Raw genomic sequence first — 21,693 nt, forward strand, 5'->3', positions numbered from 1 at the left:
CTGGAAATGGGTTTCTTATCGTCTCTCTGAGCTGAATTGGTGGGACAGCCTCTGAAAATTGAATTGCCTTCCCTGTTTCTGTCTCTGCCATTGCATTCCTCCTGTGCTCTAGCTTTGTACCTGCCTTCCCAGCCTCTGGCCTTCCTTGTCTCCATCCTCAGCAGAGCAGGGGCTGCCTCCGAGAGGGTGCATGTTGGTGGAGAGGGACTGTCCCAGCTGGAAGGTGGGCAGGACTGGCTACATCTGGGAAGATTCATCCTTCGGATTCTCAAGGCCAGGAGGATGTAGTCCCTCTTTCCAAGCTTCCCTCTAACCTTGCGAGGACAGTGGTGGCCTGAAGGTGTGAAATGATCAGAAGACATCAGGCACAACTGGAAATGAGAGCTGGTGATGAGGAGCTGGGGGCAGGGCAGGGGAGAGGCAGAGGGGAAGATGAGAGTAGCTGGAACAGATCAAGGAGAGACCAGGTTAAACACATCAGAGCAGGAATGAGAATTACTCTCTGTGACACTAGGAGCAGCCTGAACCCTGGGTCTTTGCTGTGCCAGGTGGAGGCATCTCTCTCCCATCAGTGCTCAGGCTCTGTCCTGGGATGGCCAAGGTGGCTCTTTCAGTTCCTCCTCAGAGTCTCTGTTCGTGGTTTGAAACATCCCACACCACAAGCACCAGCCAGCTATACCCAGCGCTGTGTTGGCCCCAGGTGTCTGTCCCCACAGAGCCTGGGTGGTTTACCGCTCCCCAGGCCCAGAGCAGGTTAGGCTGAATGCAGACTGAACACTTTCTCACTCTGCAGACTGCAGACCACAGCCAGGGGTGTGGGTGTGCTGGTTGTGGGTGTCCAGGCGTAGTGCCAGGGATTTCTTTTAAGGTTTTTGTTTCCAGGTTTTGGTTTGGGGATAATTCTGTTTTACTGAGCTGTATTTTACCATAGGTTGCCAGTGCCTGATTTCATCCTTGTCTCTGTCACAGTATGGTTTTTTGGAGCAATTTCCCATATCTGTTAAGAGTTAGGTGTGAGCCATAAGCACAAGAGGTGCTGAGTGTACAGCTGTCAGTGGCTTTTCAGTGCACCAACTTGCAGTCGTGGTGCTGCTCCAACGCATGGTTGCTGCCCTTGAGTCTTTGTCTGCCAGAACACGCTGAGTTTGAAAATAAAAAATACTTAGAACTAATTGGGGAGTTTTTTGCTGCTCTTATAGAGCTACCATCCATGCTTAATGGAATCTGACGCAGAACCCTCTTTCAGAATAGCCCCTCTGCACTGAGCTGGAACACACAAAGTAATTGCTGGCCATCAGGGCAAAGCCCTAGCTAAGGGCCTGGTTCCTCTTGCAAGAGCAGGCTGTGCTCAGGTTACAGAGGCTTGCTGTCTGCCCTGCGAAAGAGTAGAAGTGCTCCCTTCTTACTAGGGTGCTGTTCTTGCCCTCTGCTGAAGGACTGACTCAAATTGCTGACAAATAATGGGAAAAAGGTTACTTTTAATCATACAAGTGCTTCCTTACATGCTATGGGGCAACTGCAGCCAGGTCTAGCTGCATCAGAGGGGCGGGGAGCCTTTACCTCTGCAGCAAAGGAAATTATGGACAAAGGCATTAGGTTATTTGAGGACCCTGTTAAAGAGCTAATTCCTGGAGTGGGATGCAGATTTGCTCATTGATCCCTAGAAGCATCCACACTTGCATGGGAGGACATACCGGTTTGTTATGCGTGATGCAGGCTCAACCTGAAGTGGTGGCCTGGAAAGCAGGGACAGGGATGGGAGCAGACTAGTGGCAGCCACAGAGCAATCCTTAATGCACTTTCAGAAGGTTTCTTTGTTTCCAGCCCTGCATGCTTCTGCCCCATGGCCCTGTGCCTGGGGAATGGAGCCATGGAGTTATCCCAGGAGTATTTTGCAAGGGGGTTGTTTCCCCAGCTCTTGGTCCACTGCCTGGTTCCTTAGTGTCCAGGTCCACCTGCACCCTGACATAGGAGCGGTCTTGGTGGGGTCCAGCACAGAGCTGCCCAGGGTCACCCAGCTGGGCACAGCTGTGCCTGGCCTGGATGTGTGTTTCGTTCTATGGGGCCATCACAGCCCCCTGGGTGTGGTCATGTTTTTAAACAGTTTATCCAAAGCAACTTCTATTTCATTTTGGGCTAAAACTGATAAATCAAGGTGACTTTGGGGAGAGAAATAATTCCTTTTGCAGGATTTGCATAATCCTGGCTGGTGATATGATAATGGTGTTTGTTAAAGACAGAACACAATGAATTAATACTGTTAAGTGGCTGCTGCAAAATGCAAAGCAGGTAATTTACTGTGGGTGCAAGGAACGAGCGTGAGTACAGCAGGCATGGCTGTGGTAGCGTCAGGCACAAGACACTTGTTGCCACAGGCACAGCCAGGGTATAGCACAGAATCAGCAACAGTTACCCCTTGTGCTCTGCTTGGCCGTGGCTAGAGGCTGTGCTGAGCTTGTCCGGGGGAGGATTACCTGTTTCAGCCCCTTTCCCTGCTGTCTCTGGGGTTGGGACCTGCTTTGTCCCCCAGATCGTTCTGGAGAGTCAGCCTCAGTCCCTGCTGGAGGAGGGACAAGGGAGCTGAGAGTGACATGCATCATGCTGGTGCTGAAGGGACCTCTGGGCACAGAGGTGCCCTGGGGGGGTTGCAGTGGTGAGGAGATGGGCCCTGGCACTGCACTTCATGCCACATTGACCACCCCCAGCAGCCAAGTGGCTTTGATGCCATTCAGCCCCTAAGAAGTTTTCTTCCCCCTGCAAAGAGTGAAGGCCCTGTGGTTGGTAAGCCAGCCTGGAGACCTGCTGGCTCTAGCCCCAGTCCTCACCTTGTACAGCCAGGCTCAGCAGAGGGAATGGTGCTGCAGGACAAGCAAGGAGGAAGAGTTGGTATGAGGCAGAGGTGGAGAGAGAAGCTTGGGAAAGGTGCACTGGTGCCTCACTCGTTCCCTGGGCTGGTGCTGCAGTTCCAAAGCCATCCTTGCCTGCCAGACCCCACTGGAATCCTAATGCACCATTTATCTCTGCAGCTCCACAGCTCTATCCGAGGGAGATGCTGTGCGGAAAGCAGAGCAAGATTTCAAGCTAATTGGATTCTGTGTCTCCGTGGTTTCCAGTGTAGGCAGGCGACAGGGATTAGTGCAGTGTTTCTGAGGAATAGAGGAGAGCGAGGATGACCTGCATAGGGATTTCCTCCTGCAGAGCCCCTGCTGCTAGCTTCAGCAAAGGACTTTTTTAGACAGGCTGTCGAGGTGGAAGGGCCCAAAGCAGTGTGTCCCCACTCTGGCAGCATCACTGTCCAAATAGCTTGTGCTCTCCCTAAATCTTTGAGCCAGGTGCAGTCCTCTTCGCAGGGAAGGAAACGGCTCAAAGACCTCCTGAGCCTGAGCAAGCCTGACAATGTTCTGGTCTCTCCTGCTAACTCCATGTGGGGGGACCAGACAGGGAAATCAAAGAATGGGTGGCTCCTGCACGCAACCAGCCAGCTGCCTGAGTTTGCTCCACTTACCCTCCCCACTTCCCTTCCCAGGCCTAGCTGCTGGCTGGGAGCAGCGCATGTTTGAACCTTCTTCCTTCCCCCAAGTTCCTAGCCTTGTTTTGGAGCCTGTCAGGGCAGGAGCAGGATTCACCTCATTAACACAGATTTATTCCTGTATAAACATTTCATTCCTTTAATTGCAAAGCAGTCATACTGCAGGCAGCAGTGGTAATGGCTCCATTTGCACTGGGTGTTGAGACAGTGCACCAGGTGTGTGAGCCTGCAGCACAGTATGCATGGCACGTGGCTGAGTGCACACACAGTTATGATATGCCATGGTGTCTACATGTAGAAGCGTGTGCTGTGCGATGCAGGATCAGCCAGTCTGGATAAGTGTGTGGCCCTGAGCACCATGCTATCCCAGCAGGTCTGTGGTGTCCCTAGTTCTGTGGTAGGGCTGGAGTATTGCCCTCACTGTGCAGAGGAAGGGCAGAGGCCCAGAGGTGCCAAGACCCTGACTCTACAAGCAGTGGTAACAGAACATTGAATGGGCCCATGTGTCAGCAGTCTCTTTGCCCTGTGCCCGCACTGTGACATGCACACAGACATAATCACCTTGCTGTGCACCCTGAAAGCTGCCAGGGTCCTGGGTGTCCAGTGTCTCTGCTGTGCTGAGGGACAGCCCTCGGGCACCTGGATGGTGGGATGGAGTCCTGAGGCAGCAAGGGAGAGGCAAGGTCTTCTCAGGGCCTCTTGGCCTCTCTGGGGCAATGGGGTATGCCTGTGGTCACCGTTTCATGGCTCCTGGCATGACAGTACATATTTTGGGCTCCCTGATCTGTTACCTGTGGAAAAGCATGTTCCCCAGGTTCCATTGCCTTGCCAGATTTGGTGCTTGCTCAGACAGCACAGACTGAGCCATGCAGAAAGCTGAGGGTGGAGAGAGAGTCTGAGCCTTCCTGTCTGGTCTAAGCCAAACCGAGGGGAGATGCTTCCACCACTAGGGTCAGGGACTGATCCCCCGAGGAGATCTGGGATGTGGCCTGTTCCTGCCTTTGTCACTTACTCCCCAAAACACTACCAAAATGCCACCATCTTCCAAAAGCTCCCTGGCAGCCTCTTCCTGGTAATAGAGCGGCTCTGGGGCCCCGCTCAGCCAGGGATTGGTGCAGGAGGATGCACCCAGTCAACGGTCTCTGCTGGGCTCTAAATGCAGGGGTGGCACCTACTTGCCAACCTGCTGCTGCAGTTCACGGTCTCTGTTCTTGCACATGCTCATCCAAATGTTAATTTTTATGGATGCCTTTATAAATCTGTGGCTTTCCCCTGTCCACAGGCTACATAGATTTCATCTTGTTGAGAGGTGACACTTCTGGCCTTTGGTACCAGGCTATCAATTTAATACTCTCAGAGTAATAAAAAACACAGGACCATATTAACTCGCGATTAATCTTCTCCTTCCTGTAACTCTTTCTGTGCCATCTGATATCCTAGGATGCTGAATAAGTGCCTCAGCTGCTGGCAGAGCCACAGGCTTGGGACAGCAACATCCAGAGCCAGCCTCCCAGCTGGAACAACTACATGGTTTCCAAATTGTGAGCTGCTCTTCTCCTGCTTGCCAAGGAGATGGAGGTTCGTGCCCACCTCTCTGTGAGACCTGGCAGTCTGGAGAAATGCTTGTATCCCACCTCTGAGGCCCTTCCATGTGTTCTAAACAGGGGACACCTCCAAGTCTGCCAGCCACACAGCGTATTGATTTGCCAGGCTGAAAGGAAAGGCATTTCTCTGCTTGCTGTGAGACAGCCTTGCTGCTGACGAGCCTGGAAGAACATGTTTAGGTCATTCCATCAATGTAAAGGTTAAAAGTTTAGCTGCAGCTATTGAAAACAAAGCAACAGCAGCAGCAGCAACAGCAAAAGAATTGGATGCCTTATGAATGTCTAGATTTAAGATCTGCATCTAAGCACCTACCAGGTACAGTGCACTGAGGTCCTCACTGGACAGTGCCCTGTGTCGAGAGTACTGCCTCTCAGCACTTTTTCACCTGTGGGCAGCTATGCAACAGCTCAGCCCCACTTCACCCCAGTTGACGGCTGTGCAAAATGGATGTTTGGACTCAAATTTTTGCCTGGGGATTTTGAAGAAGCGCCTGATGTTTTAAAGCATGTCCATGCAATTTCTGCTCTCTCTGCTGATTAAGAGGGCCTCTTTATGTTGTAACCTTACTTTCAGCCACTCAACCTCTGTGAGAATGCCAGTGACCTGCTCTAAGAGTTATTTTAATATAGGTCTTTTGTTGAGTAAATATGGACCTGGAAGAGTAATTTTTTTCTACCCTGCACATCTCCTGTTTCAGTAAATCAGTAGATTTTTCATACATTTAACTTGTTTTGCAAAAAACACTTTGTAAGTTTACATTTTCACATCATAAAGCAGGTTGCCTTTTGGACAGCATGGCTCACAGATTTCATGACTTCATAACAATTTCCAATATGCATATTATTAAAAGAAAAAACTAAAACCTCATCATGATGCAAAATGTTTAACAGTCCCATAATGCCTGAATTCCCTCTTCCTGTCACATTTGTGGGCATGTCACAGCAACTATCCTGCTGCCAGGCCATTGTTTCTGGAGTCTGGCCTCACCCTTTGCACTCCCGTGCCTAGAAGATATGCAGAGTCCAAGGGAAACACCAGGAGACACTTCTTTCAAGATACAGGCAGAGGTCCTGTTCCATGTGTATTCCTCCCTGCACAGTGTCTCTCTGTGTGCCTTTTCTCATCACCCTGTCTCCCCAGGGTTGGAGCTGTTCCAGGCTCTTGCTGGCATGGTCTGCCTGTGATAGGGCCCTTTGTGCTTCAGCTGTGCTCCAGTCACACCCTGCCAGATAAGGGAGCTGCAGGGGCCTTTGCCTGCTCAGGAAGGTTTGTTCAGTTTATAGTCCTGTCTGCAGCATCCAGAGAAGCACCATGTGCTCGGAGCCCCCTCCTCCATGCCCAAGGCCAGTTCTTTGCTCCATGCAGGAGGCAATGGCTCCTGGCAGCACCTGTGTGAGAGCTGGTGAGGGGCTATGCTGAAGAGGTCTAGGTGCTATGGCTGCCCTGCACTGGCAGCCCTGCAGTGGCAGCTGGCACCTCCTTGGGGACAGTGCCAGGTGCTGTCACTCTAGTGCAGGGTGTTGGCATTAGGTGCTGGTCTGTGCAAACTGCTCTCTATACCGTCACCCTTTTTCTATTGGTCTCTGGCAGCTGCTGCCCCTGTTAGATGAGTGTATGATCCGCTACAATCCACAACCAGCTGGCCCCAGCGATGAGAGAAGCACAGCAGACTGATCCATTGGGGGGACTTCATCAAAAGGCTCAGTGGGGAGCAGCCATGTGACTGCTGGTTCATAAACTGAGCTCCAGTGTGATGTGTTGGCCCCCCCATGCTGCTGTGCATCAGCCCAGCCACAGGATGCAGCCAAATGAGGTGGCTCTGGGGTGCAGGCACCCAGTGAGCACCCAGGTCCCAGTTGAGCTGTCACCTGAGTAGCAGCAGTAGATGGATGTGGAAAGCCTTTAAATTCAGCACATGATCAATACTAAACTGATCTTCTGGAGTCTCTTATAAGATTACCCCAGCCTCATGCATCCAATTGTAAAAAAATCACTCAGCACACTAGGGAGATATGAGAAATGCTGCAGACCCCATTTAGGATGCACAGAGCCAGAATAAGTGACTTCACAATTGTTTCTTGCAGTAAATAATAAATCCACTTTACATTTGGTTTTATTGCTACCCCCATGCCCCTGCCTTGGTTCCTTTCTATCAGTTTCCCTCTCTTGTCCTGAAATTCCCATGCTGGGTAGTTTCTGTCATCGTGATTCCCTACCACACACACGTGTGTGCTTGTACACACACACAGACACAAATCTGTCCCGGTCCAACTTTTACTGATTGCTGTACCAGGGAGACCAGTGCTGGGGTAGAAACAATGCTGTTTCACTGCTCAGCGTCAGCAGAACTGAGCTGGGCTTTGCCACCTTGGTCTCTGGCCCAGTGTTGCTTTCACATGGTGCCAGCATGCAGAACTGTTTGGAATGCATTAATGATGCTAATAGTATTTCTATACTAATTAGTAATTCCATTTGAACAAACTCTCTCTTTATGACACAAATTATCAGCTGGCCAGGTGCAGAGTGGGGGCTGCAGCTGACACACAGAGAGCGGCAGTGGAGGGATAGAAAGCTACTCTGGCATGGGACCAGGCTGTGGCAGGCACTCCTCACCTGGTGCCCACCTGGAAGCCCTGGGCTTCCCCGTGCAAGTCAGAGCCAGGAGGGACAAGGCAGCAGCTGGCTGGGACCCGGTATGTGAGGCCTGACGCATCTGGGCTAGGGTGTCTGGTGTGCTCTGCCCTGATCACACACACTTAAACAGTGTGGACTTTTGTGGGCTTGCTGAACCAAACGGCTCGTATGTCAATGCAGGTTGCTACAGCTGCTAAAAATGGGTTGACGGGAGTCCCTGCCATGGGATGAAGCTTGTCTGGCCCTGTCAGCTGGCAAGGCTGTTATGTGCATCTCTGAAGGCCTTGGCAGAACACTAGCTCCTGGGGCATCCTGCTTCTGGATAGTTTTGTGGAAAAGACCGAGTACAAATTGGCATTTGTCTCTTTGAGCTGAAAATTGTTGGAGTCTGGGAGAGTGTCAGGAAGAGCATCATACCTGCTTGCCCTGTCCCTGTTCTGCTCCAGGCAGTTGCTCCTGGCCACTCTGGAGACACAACATGGGCTAGAAGGACTCTTGGGCCAGACTTTTGCTGCTCCCTGTGGAAACCATTTTGTGTCTGGAGCCCTGCAGACACCTTCCTGGGAGTGCTCTCATTTGCACAGGTGGGTGCTGTGAGGCTCTGATCCCACCTCTGGTTCTGTCCACCTCTGATCACCGTGAAGGGCAGGAGAGTTGAGATCATGGTGGCTGTGGTCTGACTCAAACTGCATCTTCAGGAGTAGATCCTCCTTTTCAGGTGTTGCCCAGCCATCTCCACTGGCTTTTTTAACACTCCTTCCAGCAAGGCAGCAGGTCACCTTTCGGAGAGAAATGATCCCAGCATCAATATGGTATTTTGCATGCTGTCCCCTTGGGATCTATAAGTATAAGCCAAATCAGAGTTATTCTAATCCTCTGCTTTGAGAGGTGCCGGCACGATCCCACCATCTGGGAGGCAGTGGCTGCTCTGGCTGTTTTGGCTCCAGGCCAGAATCCCTGAAATGCCTTGGGCATTTCTTGAATTGCCCCTCAGGGGCACCTACTGGGCCCTGGGCTGTTGAGGGCTGCCGTGCCTCAGGCACAAGCTGCTTTGCCAGTTTCTGGCCACTACTGCTCCTTGCACAGGAATCTGTCTGTTAATGGGTTGCCCCTCTGTGAGGTGTGAGTCCAAGGCCCCCAGTGCCTTGGGCATGCAGAGCATTACACTCCCAGCAGCTCAGGGTAGGCACGTGCACATCATGGGCGGCGTCCCCAGGAGTGACCTCTAAGCTGTGCAAAGGGAGTCTCCACCTGACCGTGGCCTGAAGTTGCCTGTTATGTCACATCAGCAAAGCCTGGTCCCTAATCTGGGATCCTAACCAGGGCGGGGAGGGTAAGGAGGTGCATGCACAGCCGTGTTGGCCCCCCACCACTCTGCTGGCTGCCAGCAAATGAAGGGGGATAGAGGAGCACAGGGCAGGCACCCGGCATCTCTGCTGTCTCTGGGGCCAGTCCCTGGAGCAGAGCACTGTGGATACCCCTGCAGATGACAGGTGGCGGCACTCAGCACCTCTGGAGCCATCCTCAAGGCTCTGAGTTTGCTTTCCATTCAAGGCGTGTGCCTCGGCTCGACCTCACATACTTCCTGTGGGTTTAGGCATGCAGTGCCCATGAGGCTGGCTGCTGACAGTCCCCCTGTGCCACCAGACAGCAGCCTGTGGGTCTGGGGCTGCGCACGGCTGCATCAGGCTGAGCTGACAGGCCTGGTGTGAAATAAGATGAATGGGCTGAAGTTGGTGAAAACGATTCTAATTTATAATCTGCTGCTTTGTGGAGCTCCCCAATTAATTCTCTCTAGATACATAAGTAGGCCACGTTTGCTTTGCTTCAAATGTAATAAACATTACACTCTGTCCCCTGCTTTTGGTGCTGGTTCCTGTCAGAGCATTAGTCCCTATAGCTAATTCCTCACACCTGTCTCCCAGGCTCCTGGGACTTAGGCTGAGCATGGGGCGGAAATGCCAGGCTCCAGGAAACTTGTGGCACAGAGAGATAAATCGCTGATCAAAGGGCTAGTGCACAGTGCCTCTGAATATTTAGTCGCAGGCAAGGCAGCCCAGCCCACTCGGGGAAGGGACTTTGTTCCTGACGAGTTGTTTGCCTGGCTCTGCTCTGCAGCAGCGAGCAGCTGGGGTGGGATGGGGTGCTGGGATCTGTACTCCCTCAGGCCACAAAGCACTAGCAAAGGGTGGGGTCAGTGGGGTGTAACACCAGTGGGGAGACTGTTTTTGCAGCTCTGCTGGGGTCTGGATGTCAGCATAGGGCTGCTGCAGAAGAAAAGTCTCTCCAACTGGTGCAGAAGTGGCACCTGCAGCCATCTTCAGGGTAAGGGTGCTGCCTGCCTCAGCATCATGCACTCCTTGCTGCTGTTCCTGCCCTTCCCTGGTGCTGCAGGGCAGGAGTTGAGCACGGCCTCTGCCATGGAGCCAGACCAGGAACTGCAGCCTTGTTGCACAGATCTCCTGAAAAAGCCAGGAAGAGGTGGGGAGGGTCTCAGCAGGTAGGGGGGAGCCTGCCTGGGACATTCATGGCCCTAAAATGTCAAGATGCCCAAAGAAAGGCCTGTACTGCCTCTACAGCCAAGGACAGTACCTCCCAAGAGTTTGGGCACTGCTGGCCCAGGAACTGCTAGTACCTTTGTCAGGTGAAAATAGAGGTGATGGGCAGTCCCTTGTTCCTTCAAAGGCCCCCTATGCATGTAAAAATAGAACCAATTTTGCAATGCCTTGCTGATCCCTCTCATCTCCTTCCTTACCTGCAGGGGGATGGAGGTTGATTCCGGATTTGCTGATAACAAGGGTGCAGAGAGGTTTGCATGAGAAAAAGCCAAGTGCTGGACCTTGGGCTTTATTTTTTGATTGTTTTGTGACAGACCACAATCTTCATTCTCTCTGCCTTGTTTTCTACCTCCTTCCCCAGTACAATCATTGTGGTCTCTTCACCTACCTAACAAGTCTAGCCCATCTCACAGGCACTGAGTGTGAGAATGGGTTGAAAAGCCCAGGTTTTGTCTTTGCCATCACATCTACCCTCCATCTAAATTGCAAGACTGCCAGGACTGAGGCAGCAAGTTCTGATGCAGAAGCATGCATAAACTTTTGCTGAACTGGTGACCCTCCTGTTTGTCCTGTTGCCTGTGACTTCCATGGTCCCCAGGCATCAGGAGACCTTTTCTAGGCCTTCCTCTCCTTTCCACACCCAGGAAACATCCTCCATCCTTGCTTACTTGCCCCAGCCTGCTCAGGACCCTGGCCTTGCTCTGGTGCTGTGTTGGTTCAGCAGGTGAAGAAGCGTAGAGCTGCTTTACTTGTTGAGATGCCTTTGGTGGAGGGTGAATGAATTGGAATCAGTGTGTGCTGGGTGAAGGTGCCCACTTCCATCTGGTTTGATGCAATGATGGATTATTGATTGCTGTGCAGAAAAGTGGGGGCAGCTTACTTGGCACTGTGTTTTCACCATCTCCAGAGGAAAGAGAACTTTAAAAATCAGTTTAGAATGTAGATTAAAAGTAAATTTCAGCACTCCTGCCATTAACAGCCAGGCCTTGCTCTTCTCTCTCACCTTGCTCTTCTCTCTTTACCCCTTGCATCCACAGCTTCTCTGCTGGCATCTCAGTGCAAGTGAAGCACTTGCCTGGCCTTGGGCTCCCATCCTGCCCTGGGTGGTCCAGAGCCAGCCACTCCATGTCCTTCAGTCCGCCTTAGGGCAGGGACAAATTCCTTGAGCCCTGGTAGGGAAGAGGTGCTGGCTTCTCACTCTGCGCCACAGCACCCAGTTCTGTGCTTGCCGTAGGCACGAGGAGCCTGGCTCAGTATTTGCAAAGTGTCTGACTGCACCAAGGGTATGCACTTCCCACCTACCCTTATGCCATGGGTGTGAGCATTCACTCTGCACTCCCTGGGGAGGTTCTAGCAGGAGGAGCTGTGTTGGGGACTCTCAAGGACAGAGATGCCAGCCTGGCCTTGGGGCACGTGCCCCTGCTTTTCCTGGAGCCCCAGACACTGGCACTTGTGTGCCCCATGCAGGCCTGCCAGGGAGAGCAGCCAAGCAGCAGCTGTTATCAGGCTCACACAGACCTTCCCATCTGGCTGCTCTTCTGAGGAGTGATCCTGGCTGCAGGTGCTGGGCAGCCTTCGCTGGGAGGTGCAGCCAAGGCAGGAGGTGCAGTTGCGCTGTCTGCAGAGTCTTGGTGAGTAACAGTCTCAGCCTGCCCCCTCCAAGTCAGGTTGGTGCAACCCCGGCAGTGCCTGCAGCCACTTTTCTCATCTCAGATACACAGATGGGAGCTGATAGGGAGCCCTGGGATTTGAGTCGGCTCAGGCAGCTTGAGCTATGTTGCAAGAGGCTGGAAACACAAAGCTCAGCCTGGGTCTGGGTCCAGAGCATTGGGGATGGAGAGCCAGTGGGCTGCAACAAGAGGATGCACAAGGCCCTTGAGACTCTGAAGCCACCACTTCTCCCAACTGCTGTGAGGCGCAGTCCTCTCTTGAGTCCTCCCCTCTACCCTGCGGAGGGCTGCCAGGGCACTGAACACCTGGGATCAGGGATCTGCTGGCAGACATGATCAAGTGTCTGCATTGCTGCTTTCTGTCTGTCCTCTCCACAGCTGTTTGCGATGTGCCACTGGCAGCAGGTGAAGGTGAAGGGAGAGCTGCCCACCTGCCTGGAAGGAGCTCAGACTGAAGACCTTCCCTGTGGTGTTGTCAAGCTCTGTGACTGCAGAGCCACTGAGACTGAGCCAGGACATTGTCATCTCTCCTGTGTCTCCTGAAGGTATCGCCAGAGTTTCTGGGAAGGGCTGAGCTAGTGGGTGCCCACCGCCCTGTTGTGAAACCCTCTTGCTTTTGAGTAGCCTGGCCTGAGGCAGAGGTGTGGGGCTTGGGCTCGCTGTGGTGTGGAGATTGAGCTGGGCTGCAGCGGTGCCACTGGCTGCAGATGCTTCTGCATGGCACAGGGCAAAGCAGTGGTACCCTCAGGTGCGTGCTGCTTGCTCTGTCCCTGACAGATGGGGAGGGGTGCTGGCTCCTGGGGAGCTGTGCCAGGACATGTTTCCAGGCCTGAGATGGGAGCGTTTCTCCCTGATCGATGCAGTTTGTTTCAGAGGTGATGGAGCACTCACTGCAGGAGCAGACCGAAGCTGGTGGGCACAGGGGCAGCCAGGCTGGTGAAGCAAGACATTTTAAATGCTTTTCATTCTAGCTCTCTGCAGCCCGTGCCTTGCCAGGAGCTGCTCTCTGTTTTCAGTTAGCTTTGTAACTGCGTTAGATCCCAGTAAACAAGAGCTTTCCAAGTATGTTGCAGGAGCCAAGGCAGCTGTGGGCATCTTGGTCATGTCCCTGGGGATAGGGCTGCTGGGTGCTGCTGGCACAGTGACACAGCTGCTCCACACCTTGGCTTTGGGGATCCCCAACACCTTCTCTGGGCAGACTGAGCCAGGGGTCTGGCTGCGGAGAGGGAGAGGGCAGTCCCCTGACTGCCCCCTTGGAGAGCAGGACTCTGCTCTCAGCCTGGGTTGGACACTCTTAGCACAGCTCTACTCTCTCTGCGTGTGTTTCCTGCTCTTTTCTCACTCCATCTACACCACAGAGAGAGAACAAAGGATCGTGAGGAGTTAGAAGAGGTAACAGAGCTGAGCACCCAGGACCACCAAGCCCCACCAGCCTTAGCCTCAGGTTCCCTCATCTTTTGTGGTACCCCCTTATGCTCAGAGAGCTTCCAGTGTCAGACCCTGCTTGCACCGAGCTTCCCCATCCTGGCCTGGCTCCTGTCCTGAATGTATTTTTACATTTTATGACTCTCAGAGGTTTTTAAATTTAATGGGTTCTTTTTTTTCTTTCTTCCTTCTTATCACCTGAGCTGGATCCTCTCTGAGCTGCTGCCAGCTCCAGGGATTACAAGTGAGTAATTTAGGTCTGATGGTGCATTTGAAGTTTAAGAGAAGGAAGTGGCATGTGTAGCCTGCTCCTCATGCCTGCCCCAGGGCCATGGTGCAGGCTGTTGCTGTTTCTCCAAAGGCAATTTCAAGGATTCCCTAAGGAGCCACACTCTGAACATTGCATGGCCCTACTCGGGCATGGCCTTCCAGATCCTGGCAGCCTGGAGACCAAGGCTCCTAGAACACCACAAGGGCAATGGGCTTGTTTTCGCCCAGCTGCCCTTACAGGCTGCTGCTCTGCAAGGAGGCAGCTCCCCAGCACCAGCACTGGAGGATCGCTGTGTGCTCCATAGACTGAACCACAGCACCATGCCTGTGTGAGGGACTCGGGGCCTTGCCAGCCCAGGGCCAGGAGGGGTTAAATGCCAAACCAGTGTGTGTGTCTTGGCATCTCTGAAGCATAGTGAAGAAGGCAATGGGCAAACATGACCTGCTGGAGAGCTGACTTATGGGCCAGCTGCTGCTGGGTGAAAGGAGATGCCTCTAGGGTCACCAGGCTGTTGTCTCCAGATACTGGTGGAGGAAGGATGGACTTGCAGTGTGCTGAACAATGGCAATGCAGAGCTTTTGGCTGGCTTGCTCATCTTTGCTGAGTGCAGAGCACACCATTGCTTGACTCTCCCAGGGTGCATTGAACTCCACAGGAAGTGGAACTTCCTGCATGCATTGAACTCCAGAAGCAGATGAGACTTCCCTCCCCATGTCCCAGGGGGTATGTGCTGCCATCAGTGGTCTCTCTGGTCTGTGCTTGCACAATGTCAAGTGTTGCTAGTTCTCAGGACATGGAGCACAGAAAGATACTTTGGGAAATTATTTTTACCCCCTTGAAATTCACTGTTCAGAAAGCTAAGTCACTTTTGTCAGGGTGGGTTCAGTAGCAGCCCCAATGGAGGCAATCTTTTCCTCATACATACACTTCTCTTTGCAAGGTGGCTCTGACAAAATTTAAGTATGAACTTTAGTGGTTTCCAGGAGTTCTTGGAAGAACTAAAAAGCATATCACAGGGTCCAGTGTTAAATCCTTCCCTGCTGGGATGCAGTAGAGAATGGAAACTGTCAGGCAGTTTGAGATCCACTTAACAGCAATTAGTGCAGATGAAAGAAGCACTAACGAGAAGGCCCCAGTCTCTGTGCCTCAGGTGGGAGGAGGAAAGGAATGTGTAAGAGAAAATGTAAACATGACAAAATGTGGCTGTGTATCCCACAAAACAATGAATCATTTTAACATTTCCAATCCTTTTCATGCAAGCAGAAACAGTCAATCAATATGTGACAGAATTAAAGACCTGCAGTAAAACCTTGGAGCTGAGGATCTGTGAGAACTGTGAACACAGATTAATCTGTGGAATTCTGCATACAGCATAAAAGGAAAGGCAAATGTATGTACAAGAGCCAGAAGCTTCAACAGCGGAAGTCTGCTGGGCAAGAGGACTCCTCTCCGAACGCAGAGGAGCACCCATTGGAGAGGAGAAACCATCACTGGCAACGAATATGGAGCACCTACAGAAAGTAGGAGTATTTCCCAGAAAACTCCAAGTTACAACAAATGTGGCCCTAAACCATATCCTTGTAAAAGCCTGCAAAATGTGATTCAGAATGTGTGTTCATAAAAGCTGCAGCCATAACCATGGCTGTGGAGGATTTTCGGCCAGTAAGAGCGTCTCATAGACTTTACCCTGTGAAGTGGTGAAAACAGTCAAAAGATGCCATTCTTTGATTCTATGCCACAGCTAACTTCAAGACAAAGACAATTTCAAGGTAGGTTAGCAGGATGGTATCCCTGGAAAAAGGAAAGGCAGGCGTACAACAGCTAAACAGGTGAATACTTAGTTATGTGCACAAAGGGTGTGATGGACTATGAATCTACTCTAAAAATACCTATACTGGGCCATTTGAAAAGTAGTAGGGAAGACACAATTGCACAGTTTAGAAATACTAACATTTTTAGAAAGTTAGGATCATTCTCTGGATCCTGGTAACTGAGTGAGCAGAGGAGCTCAACATGATGCACTTAGAACATGTCTTTTGGGAGGTTCAGATTTCTGCAGTTGCACTTTGGAAAAGCTATAGAAGCTTATCATATACGCAGAGAAGCCTGCTACTGGCAACAGCAGAACAATAAATGGCACAAGGAAAGCATAACTTTAAAGAGAACGCAGTATAACAGGGGCTGCCAGGGCGATGAAGGAAGCTGGGGGATTGACTGGATATGCACATATATTGTCTGTTAAAAGCAGTGGATCTAATAGTGGTGGTGGCCGAGCAGGATTTGAGTCAGAGGGGACTGGGCATGATGAAAGATAAGCAGAGCTGGGTCTGATGCTGCACCTTCCAGATGTAGGCACTGGGTAGGGCTTCCTTTCCCTCTGGTGTAGGGGGGCTTTGCTGGTCCCTCCCAACCACATTATGGTGGTCTTCCCAATCCAAAGCGCATATCCTTCAGAGTGCTGGACTCAACACTAGTGTACTCCAGAAGTGGTCAGATCACTCTGCCTTTCTGAGATGTGAGTCCAAAGACCATCCTAGTACCAGAAATAAACAACTATTTTCCAGCTTACATCCTCTCCACAGCTTTTTGCAGCCAGTTTGTGGCTTTCAGTGCACCACAGTTCTCCTACCATTGTTATGGGAGGATTATGATTGCTTTCAGCCCTGTTTCTCTCTGCTCTTGGCTGGTGTCAGGGCCACAGAAGAGTGTGTGTGAGTCTGTGTGTGTGAGAGAGAGTAAGTGTGTGTGCATGTGTGTTTACTAGGGAGAGAATGACAAAAGGAGGCTATATCATGCTCCTCCTGCCACTTAGCCCTGTCCTAAGCTTTCCATCTAGCTGGGACCCTTGGATGCAGCCCAGACCTGATAGCCCGAACCTCTGCCTTTCCTCCATTTTCTTTGCTCGTTTGTTGTATTGCATTTCTAGGGCATAGCTTCAGTTATCCACTCTCTTGCAACACCTAGGTGGTGAGCCATGCATCTAGCTGTAGGTCTTGGGAGCAAACAACTTGGAATGAATGCCTGTGACACTGACAGAAGGATATTGTGGGAACACGTCCCACAGTAGGGGGTCATTCTCCCTGGCTCACCTCTCAGTCACACTGTCTGCCTGCCCACTAGCAGAGCCTAACGCTTGCCATTAGGCTTTCTTCAGGCCATAGTCTGGGACTGGACCAGCAAGGCAAATGCTGGATGACTGCTACAAATAACTGCCCCAACCATTAATTTTATGGGCTGTGGGGCAGCATTTCACGCTGGGCACAACCAGCAGTGGAGATGAAAGCTCGAAGCCAAATAGACATCACAGAGCCAGTACAAATGCTATTTATCAAAGAAATGCCTGGATTGCAGAGGAAGCAGAAAGGTGCATCTTGAAAGGAACCTTTAACACCTGTGAGTGAAGAGCAACAAGGGCTGGGAAGCAAGGGGAGCTGCCAGAGGCAACAGCTAATGGAGCTGGTCCTGGGGTGAGCTGGCAGCCGGGAGCATGTGGCTGGGAGCCAAAGGGTAAGTTGCACTGCTTCATCGGTAGCCATAAAAGCAAGAGCTGAGCGAAGGGGCTGCCCAAGCTGAGCTGAGAGGCAAGAAAGTGCTTCTGGGGAAGGGGATATCCCCAGGCTCCCATGGGGAACTGCTGTTCTTTACTATGGTCTGTGCGGAGAAACTAATAACCATGCACTCCTGTCAGCAGGGTATGTTGCATTTCTGCACCCTTCAGCACTGGAGCAGGGACTCCAGCTCCCACCTCGTGGTCCAGATGCAGTGCCTCAGCTGCTGAGCTCGTCTGAGCAGACTCCCCATCCATCCCTTCCCAGTGTGTCAGCACAGCCACTCCAGGCTAGGCTCTGAGCCCTCCTTCCCCCATCACTGCAAATAGGCCTGCCCCATGCAAGGGCAAGTTTCTAGCTTCCAACAGCTGATCAGTCCCTTTCTTCCAGCCGTACATACTCTGGCTAGGCTTAGGATACTTATGGGGGTGAGCACCACACAGGCCACTGTTACCTTCTTCTGCAACACCTCCCTAGCCTCAGGCCTAGCATTTTCCCTCGCTAGCCCCTCGACTGCACAGCAGCCTGCCCTGTCATGCCAGCCTCTCAGGTACTGCATGTGCATGCCTGTCCCCAGCCCTGGAGTCACTCTGAGCAGCAGAATCTGCTGCATTAGGTCGATTTCAAGAGCCCCTCCAGGTCAGTTAGCAATTACCTGCACCAGATATGCACTTGGAAAGGAGCTTCTGATCTCTTCAATGCACTCGTTTTCCTCTTTCAATTTCAAATTCGCCTCACTGAAAATAGGCACTTCAGCCTCTTTTACAGACCACGGTAAATTAGGATTTCGACCAGTTCTGTCAGTTTTGCTGATACAGATGTTTTTCCCTACAGAGGTGATGCCATGGCCAATCTGAGGTGTGTCCAGACCCCCTCCATTCAAACTCTTCCGGCTGAGCCTGCAGGTGATGTCATGGTACACAAGAGTATTTCTGCACAGACCGCTGGCCCTAGTGTGTGCTGAGGAGCGTCTCCCAGGATGGGCACCCTAGTGCCAAAGCTCTTGTTATCAATTCAGACTGGTGTCCCGTGTTGTTGAGACGTGGCCAGTGAGCAAAGGCATTCCCTCCCTTAAAGAGTCAGCTGCAGTGCAAGTTTCCCATACTCCAATCTTGTCCTGGAAGGAAAAGGACTGGAAAGAAGGAAAGCTAGTGTCTTTGCATCTGTCCTTATCCTTGTGCTGAAACCTGACTGCCAACAACTTGTCACAAAGATGTTTTCTACAGTGACATACTTCATGCTGGGCTCTTCCAACATAGCACTGGTCACACTGTGGGAATGCTCCAGCTGGTTCGTTCTGCTGCTCAGCTGAGAAAGACACATTCTCCTGCTAGTGCCTGAGGACATGCTCCCAAGGGAAGGGAGCTGCACTGCAGTGTTGCAGCTGGCGCATCTGCGGCAGTCTCTGGGGCCAGTGCAGAGCCATCCCCTAGCACTCCCCTCCACAGGCTCAGCTGGGGCCAGCTGTCTGCATGCAGGCCACAGGCTGCTGGGGAAGGGGTCTGACAGTTTGCTGCTAGCCTCTTCACAGGGGTCCTGGGGCCTGATGTGGTCACATGATGCCCTATCCCAAACCAGTGGTTCAGTGCTCAGAGGCAGAAGCAATTTTACATAAAGTTCAATTAAATATTTGCTTTATAATTGCGCAACAAATTATTCATAAAGGCACTGGAATCTAATCACGAGGCTGACACCGTGGAGTCTGCAAATGACACAGTACTTGGGGAGAATAAAGATGGGGGGGAGCTGCCAGGCTCTGGTGACAGGCAGTGCCTAAATGTGTGGGACAGTGGTAATGCTCCCAGGAAAAGACTTGAAGCAGCACCAAAGAGCCTCAGCAAGGCAGGGCCGTTTGGCTGGCAGGAGTAAGTGGGGTGCCATGTGAGAAATGGCTCTGGGTGATAGACTGGGGGGTTTGGCCCATGTGTGCCCAACAAACTTAGGGCAGCGCTGGGCTGTGCCCCTCCCAACCATGTTATGTCAGCTCTGGCTTTGTGTGGGTACGCTCTGTGGTGTGTTAAGGAGTGGCCCCAACTCTGCAGGACCTGCATGAGCACAGAATTGCTGCCTTCAGCTCTTGCCCCTATCTCCAGCAGGAATCACAGTGCCGGGCCTTTTAGTGGGTGCAGAGGCCTCTCCCCTAGCCATGGGGTATGAAGAAAGTCATGTGGTGCAACCAGCCTGTGGGGTCCATCTTTCTAGACCTGTGCCAGAGCAGCATCCAGGAAAAGGCAGGAGGCAATACGGGCATGTAATGTGGCATCCCACATTGCAGCCCCCAGGGGACAGGCAGTGTGAAGCAAGGACACACTGCTTGCAAGAGGTGGCTGCTAAGCACAGCAGGAGCAAATGTGACCACCCAGGGACCCTCTGCAGGGAGTTTGGCAGGGGGACTTGCTTGCATGCAGCCTTCATGGCATCCTGAGCTGCAGCTCTGGGAGCAAAGCCCTCTCTGCCAGTCCTAACACCCAGTGTTCAGCTCCTTTCAGGGTGATCTTGGAGGGCAGCAGACTGAATCCCACACCCCATGAAGAGCGAATCTGCTGGGACTGAGCTATGTGAATCTCTGTTCTGCTGAGGTGAGGCGGGGTGAAGTCAGAGAATGAAAACAGGTCTGCTGGGCGGATGCTGAGCCCAGCTGCCACTGCAGCCAGATATTGCTTTGCCTAGTCAAGCACCCATCCATCCCAGATTCTGTCCCCTGCTGTCATCCTGGGCAGTGGGCTGCAGACTGCCCCTGTCCTGCCAGGGAGAAGCCCTGCAGGGCACCCCGCATTAGGTAGGCTCTGACTGACAGGAGAACTGGATCCTGGACAGAGAACTGGACTCGAGATGGATTGCCTGCCAGCCAAATGTGGACATTAGACAGGGAGTTAGATTAATGGGAGCTGGCTCTGCCAACAGAGAGGTGAGTCACAGAGCTTGTCCTGTGCTGAATCCATTTCTCCAATAGGAAAGAAGTAGGAGGATTTAGCGAGATTAATCTCTCGTAGAGTTGTGAGAATAGCCAGGATTCATGGGCTTCTCAGCAACAAATTTCCAAGTAAGCAGACAGCACTTTGACTTGCTCCATGAGACACAGCACAGATCTGTACTGGTAACTCTGGAATTCCCTGCCACTGGTCACAGGTAAGATGATTGACCATACTTCCGAGCTCACACATGAACCCTGCAAAGCACAGGCTGCACAGAAGCACCAAAAAAGCAGTGGCTCGAAAGTACTTCTTCCCTGAATTTTCCTGAAGTCATTGTCTGCAGCTGCTCTACCCCAAACAATGCTGGACCCTGCACAGAACACATGAGAAAGTGGTAAGACAGAACTCCTTTTGGCAGCTGAGAGGGGTTGGTGACACATCACCTGGGAGAGCTTGCCAGGTCTCTGCCATCTTTGCATGAAGGAGGAGCAGGGAGCAGGACTGGACAAGAGCCAGAGCATCTTTCCTGGTGTGATCAACTCTTCCCTCTGGCTAGCAGTTTGTGATACAGCAGGAATGACAAACCTGGCGGGAGCTGCTAGTGAAGAGGGGAGGGAGAGCAGGTTGGTCATGGCTACTTTTTGGCAGGAGGTGGTGGGGAGCTCTTGGGCACCCCTGTGTCTGCCCCTCCCAGCACTGAACTCACCACGGAGGAGGATGAGGCTGGGAAGAGGAAATCTTGGTAAATAGTTTTTATGCTGTGTTTACAGGAACTGTGGAGAGAGAACCTCAGTGCTAGTGAACCAGGGAGATTTTCTTGGAGAAGGCAAATTTCCACCCCATGTTGGGAGTCCTGTTTCTTTCTGATATTTCTTTAGTTGTTCATGTCATGGCTCTTCAGTCTGAGCAGTTTTACAAATGTGTTGTGGAGATGAAAGCGCCAGGAAAGCTGCTCAGGATCAAGTTGGAAAAGCTTTTAACTTTCAACTCCTTACAGACAAAGGCACACAGAGTAAGGGGGGAAGGAGTGCAAAGACTGGGAAAAAGGAAGAGGAAGGAGCAAAAAAAAGATAAGGAGAATAGATGAGTGAAAGGGACAGAGGAGAGAAGACAAATCACAACAAGAAAAGGAACAAGTCACTAGCAGAAAGAAAGGGAGAGATAGGGAGAGAACAAAGCAAAGGGGCCTGGAGCTCAATGAGATGGGGAGAATATATCAGAATAAGGGAAGAATGCTGCAGGTAGAGGAGAGCTAAGAAATACAAAAGAGCTATTTGAATGCTGGGATAAAGCAATGATGGGAATAAGAGTAAAGGAGAAGCCAAATGAAGACTAGATTCCCATGGAGATTAAGGGGATGGCAGCAAAGTCAAAGGATAACCCATCCATCCTTCTGTCACTGAGAATACAAGACATGACATGAAAGTGACATGTTGACTTTTGAGAGAGGCTGCGGGACAGAGCTGTGGAGGCTGCATTCAGTATTCGCACGTGTGGGGAGCCACGCTCCCAAAGGGAGTGACATGTCACAGGTGGTC

General features: G+C 51.8%; 1 protein-coding gene across 7 annotated transcripts in view; it reads left to right on the plus strand.

Moving 5' to 3' along the window:
* Positions 1-18,925, plus strand: part of SLC35H1 (solute carrier family 35 member H1) — a 39,954-nt gene extending 21,029 nt beyond the window's left edge. For 2 of the 7 annotated variants that reach the window (XM_076352326.1, XM_076352331.1), the window contains one exon: positions 12,375-12,525. In XM_076352326.1, coding sequence (XP_076208441.1) covers positions 12,375-12,451 — 77 coding nt within the window. In that variant the 3' untranslated portion in view covers positions 12,452-12,525. Of the gene's footprint in view, positions 1-12,374; positions 12,542-13,624 lie in introns of those variants that run through there. The other 5 variants (XR_012996514.1, XR_012996515.1, XM_076352325.1 and 2 more) reach the window with 5 other exon arrangements.
* The last annotated feature ends 2,768 nt before the right edge of the window (positions 18,926-21,693 follow it).

The sequence above is a fragment of the Aptenodytes patagonicus genome, chromosome 14 (genome assembly GCF_965638725.1).
Source record: "Aptenodytes patagonicus chromosome 14, bAptPat1.pri.cur, whole genome shotgun sequence".
In the NCBI taxonomy this organism is placed as follows: domain Eukaryota; kingdom Metazoa; phylum Chordata; class Aves; order Sphenisciformes; family Spheniscidae; genus Aptenodytes; species Aptenodytes patagonicus.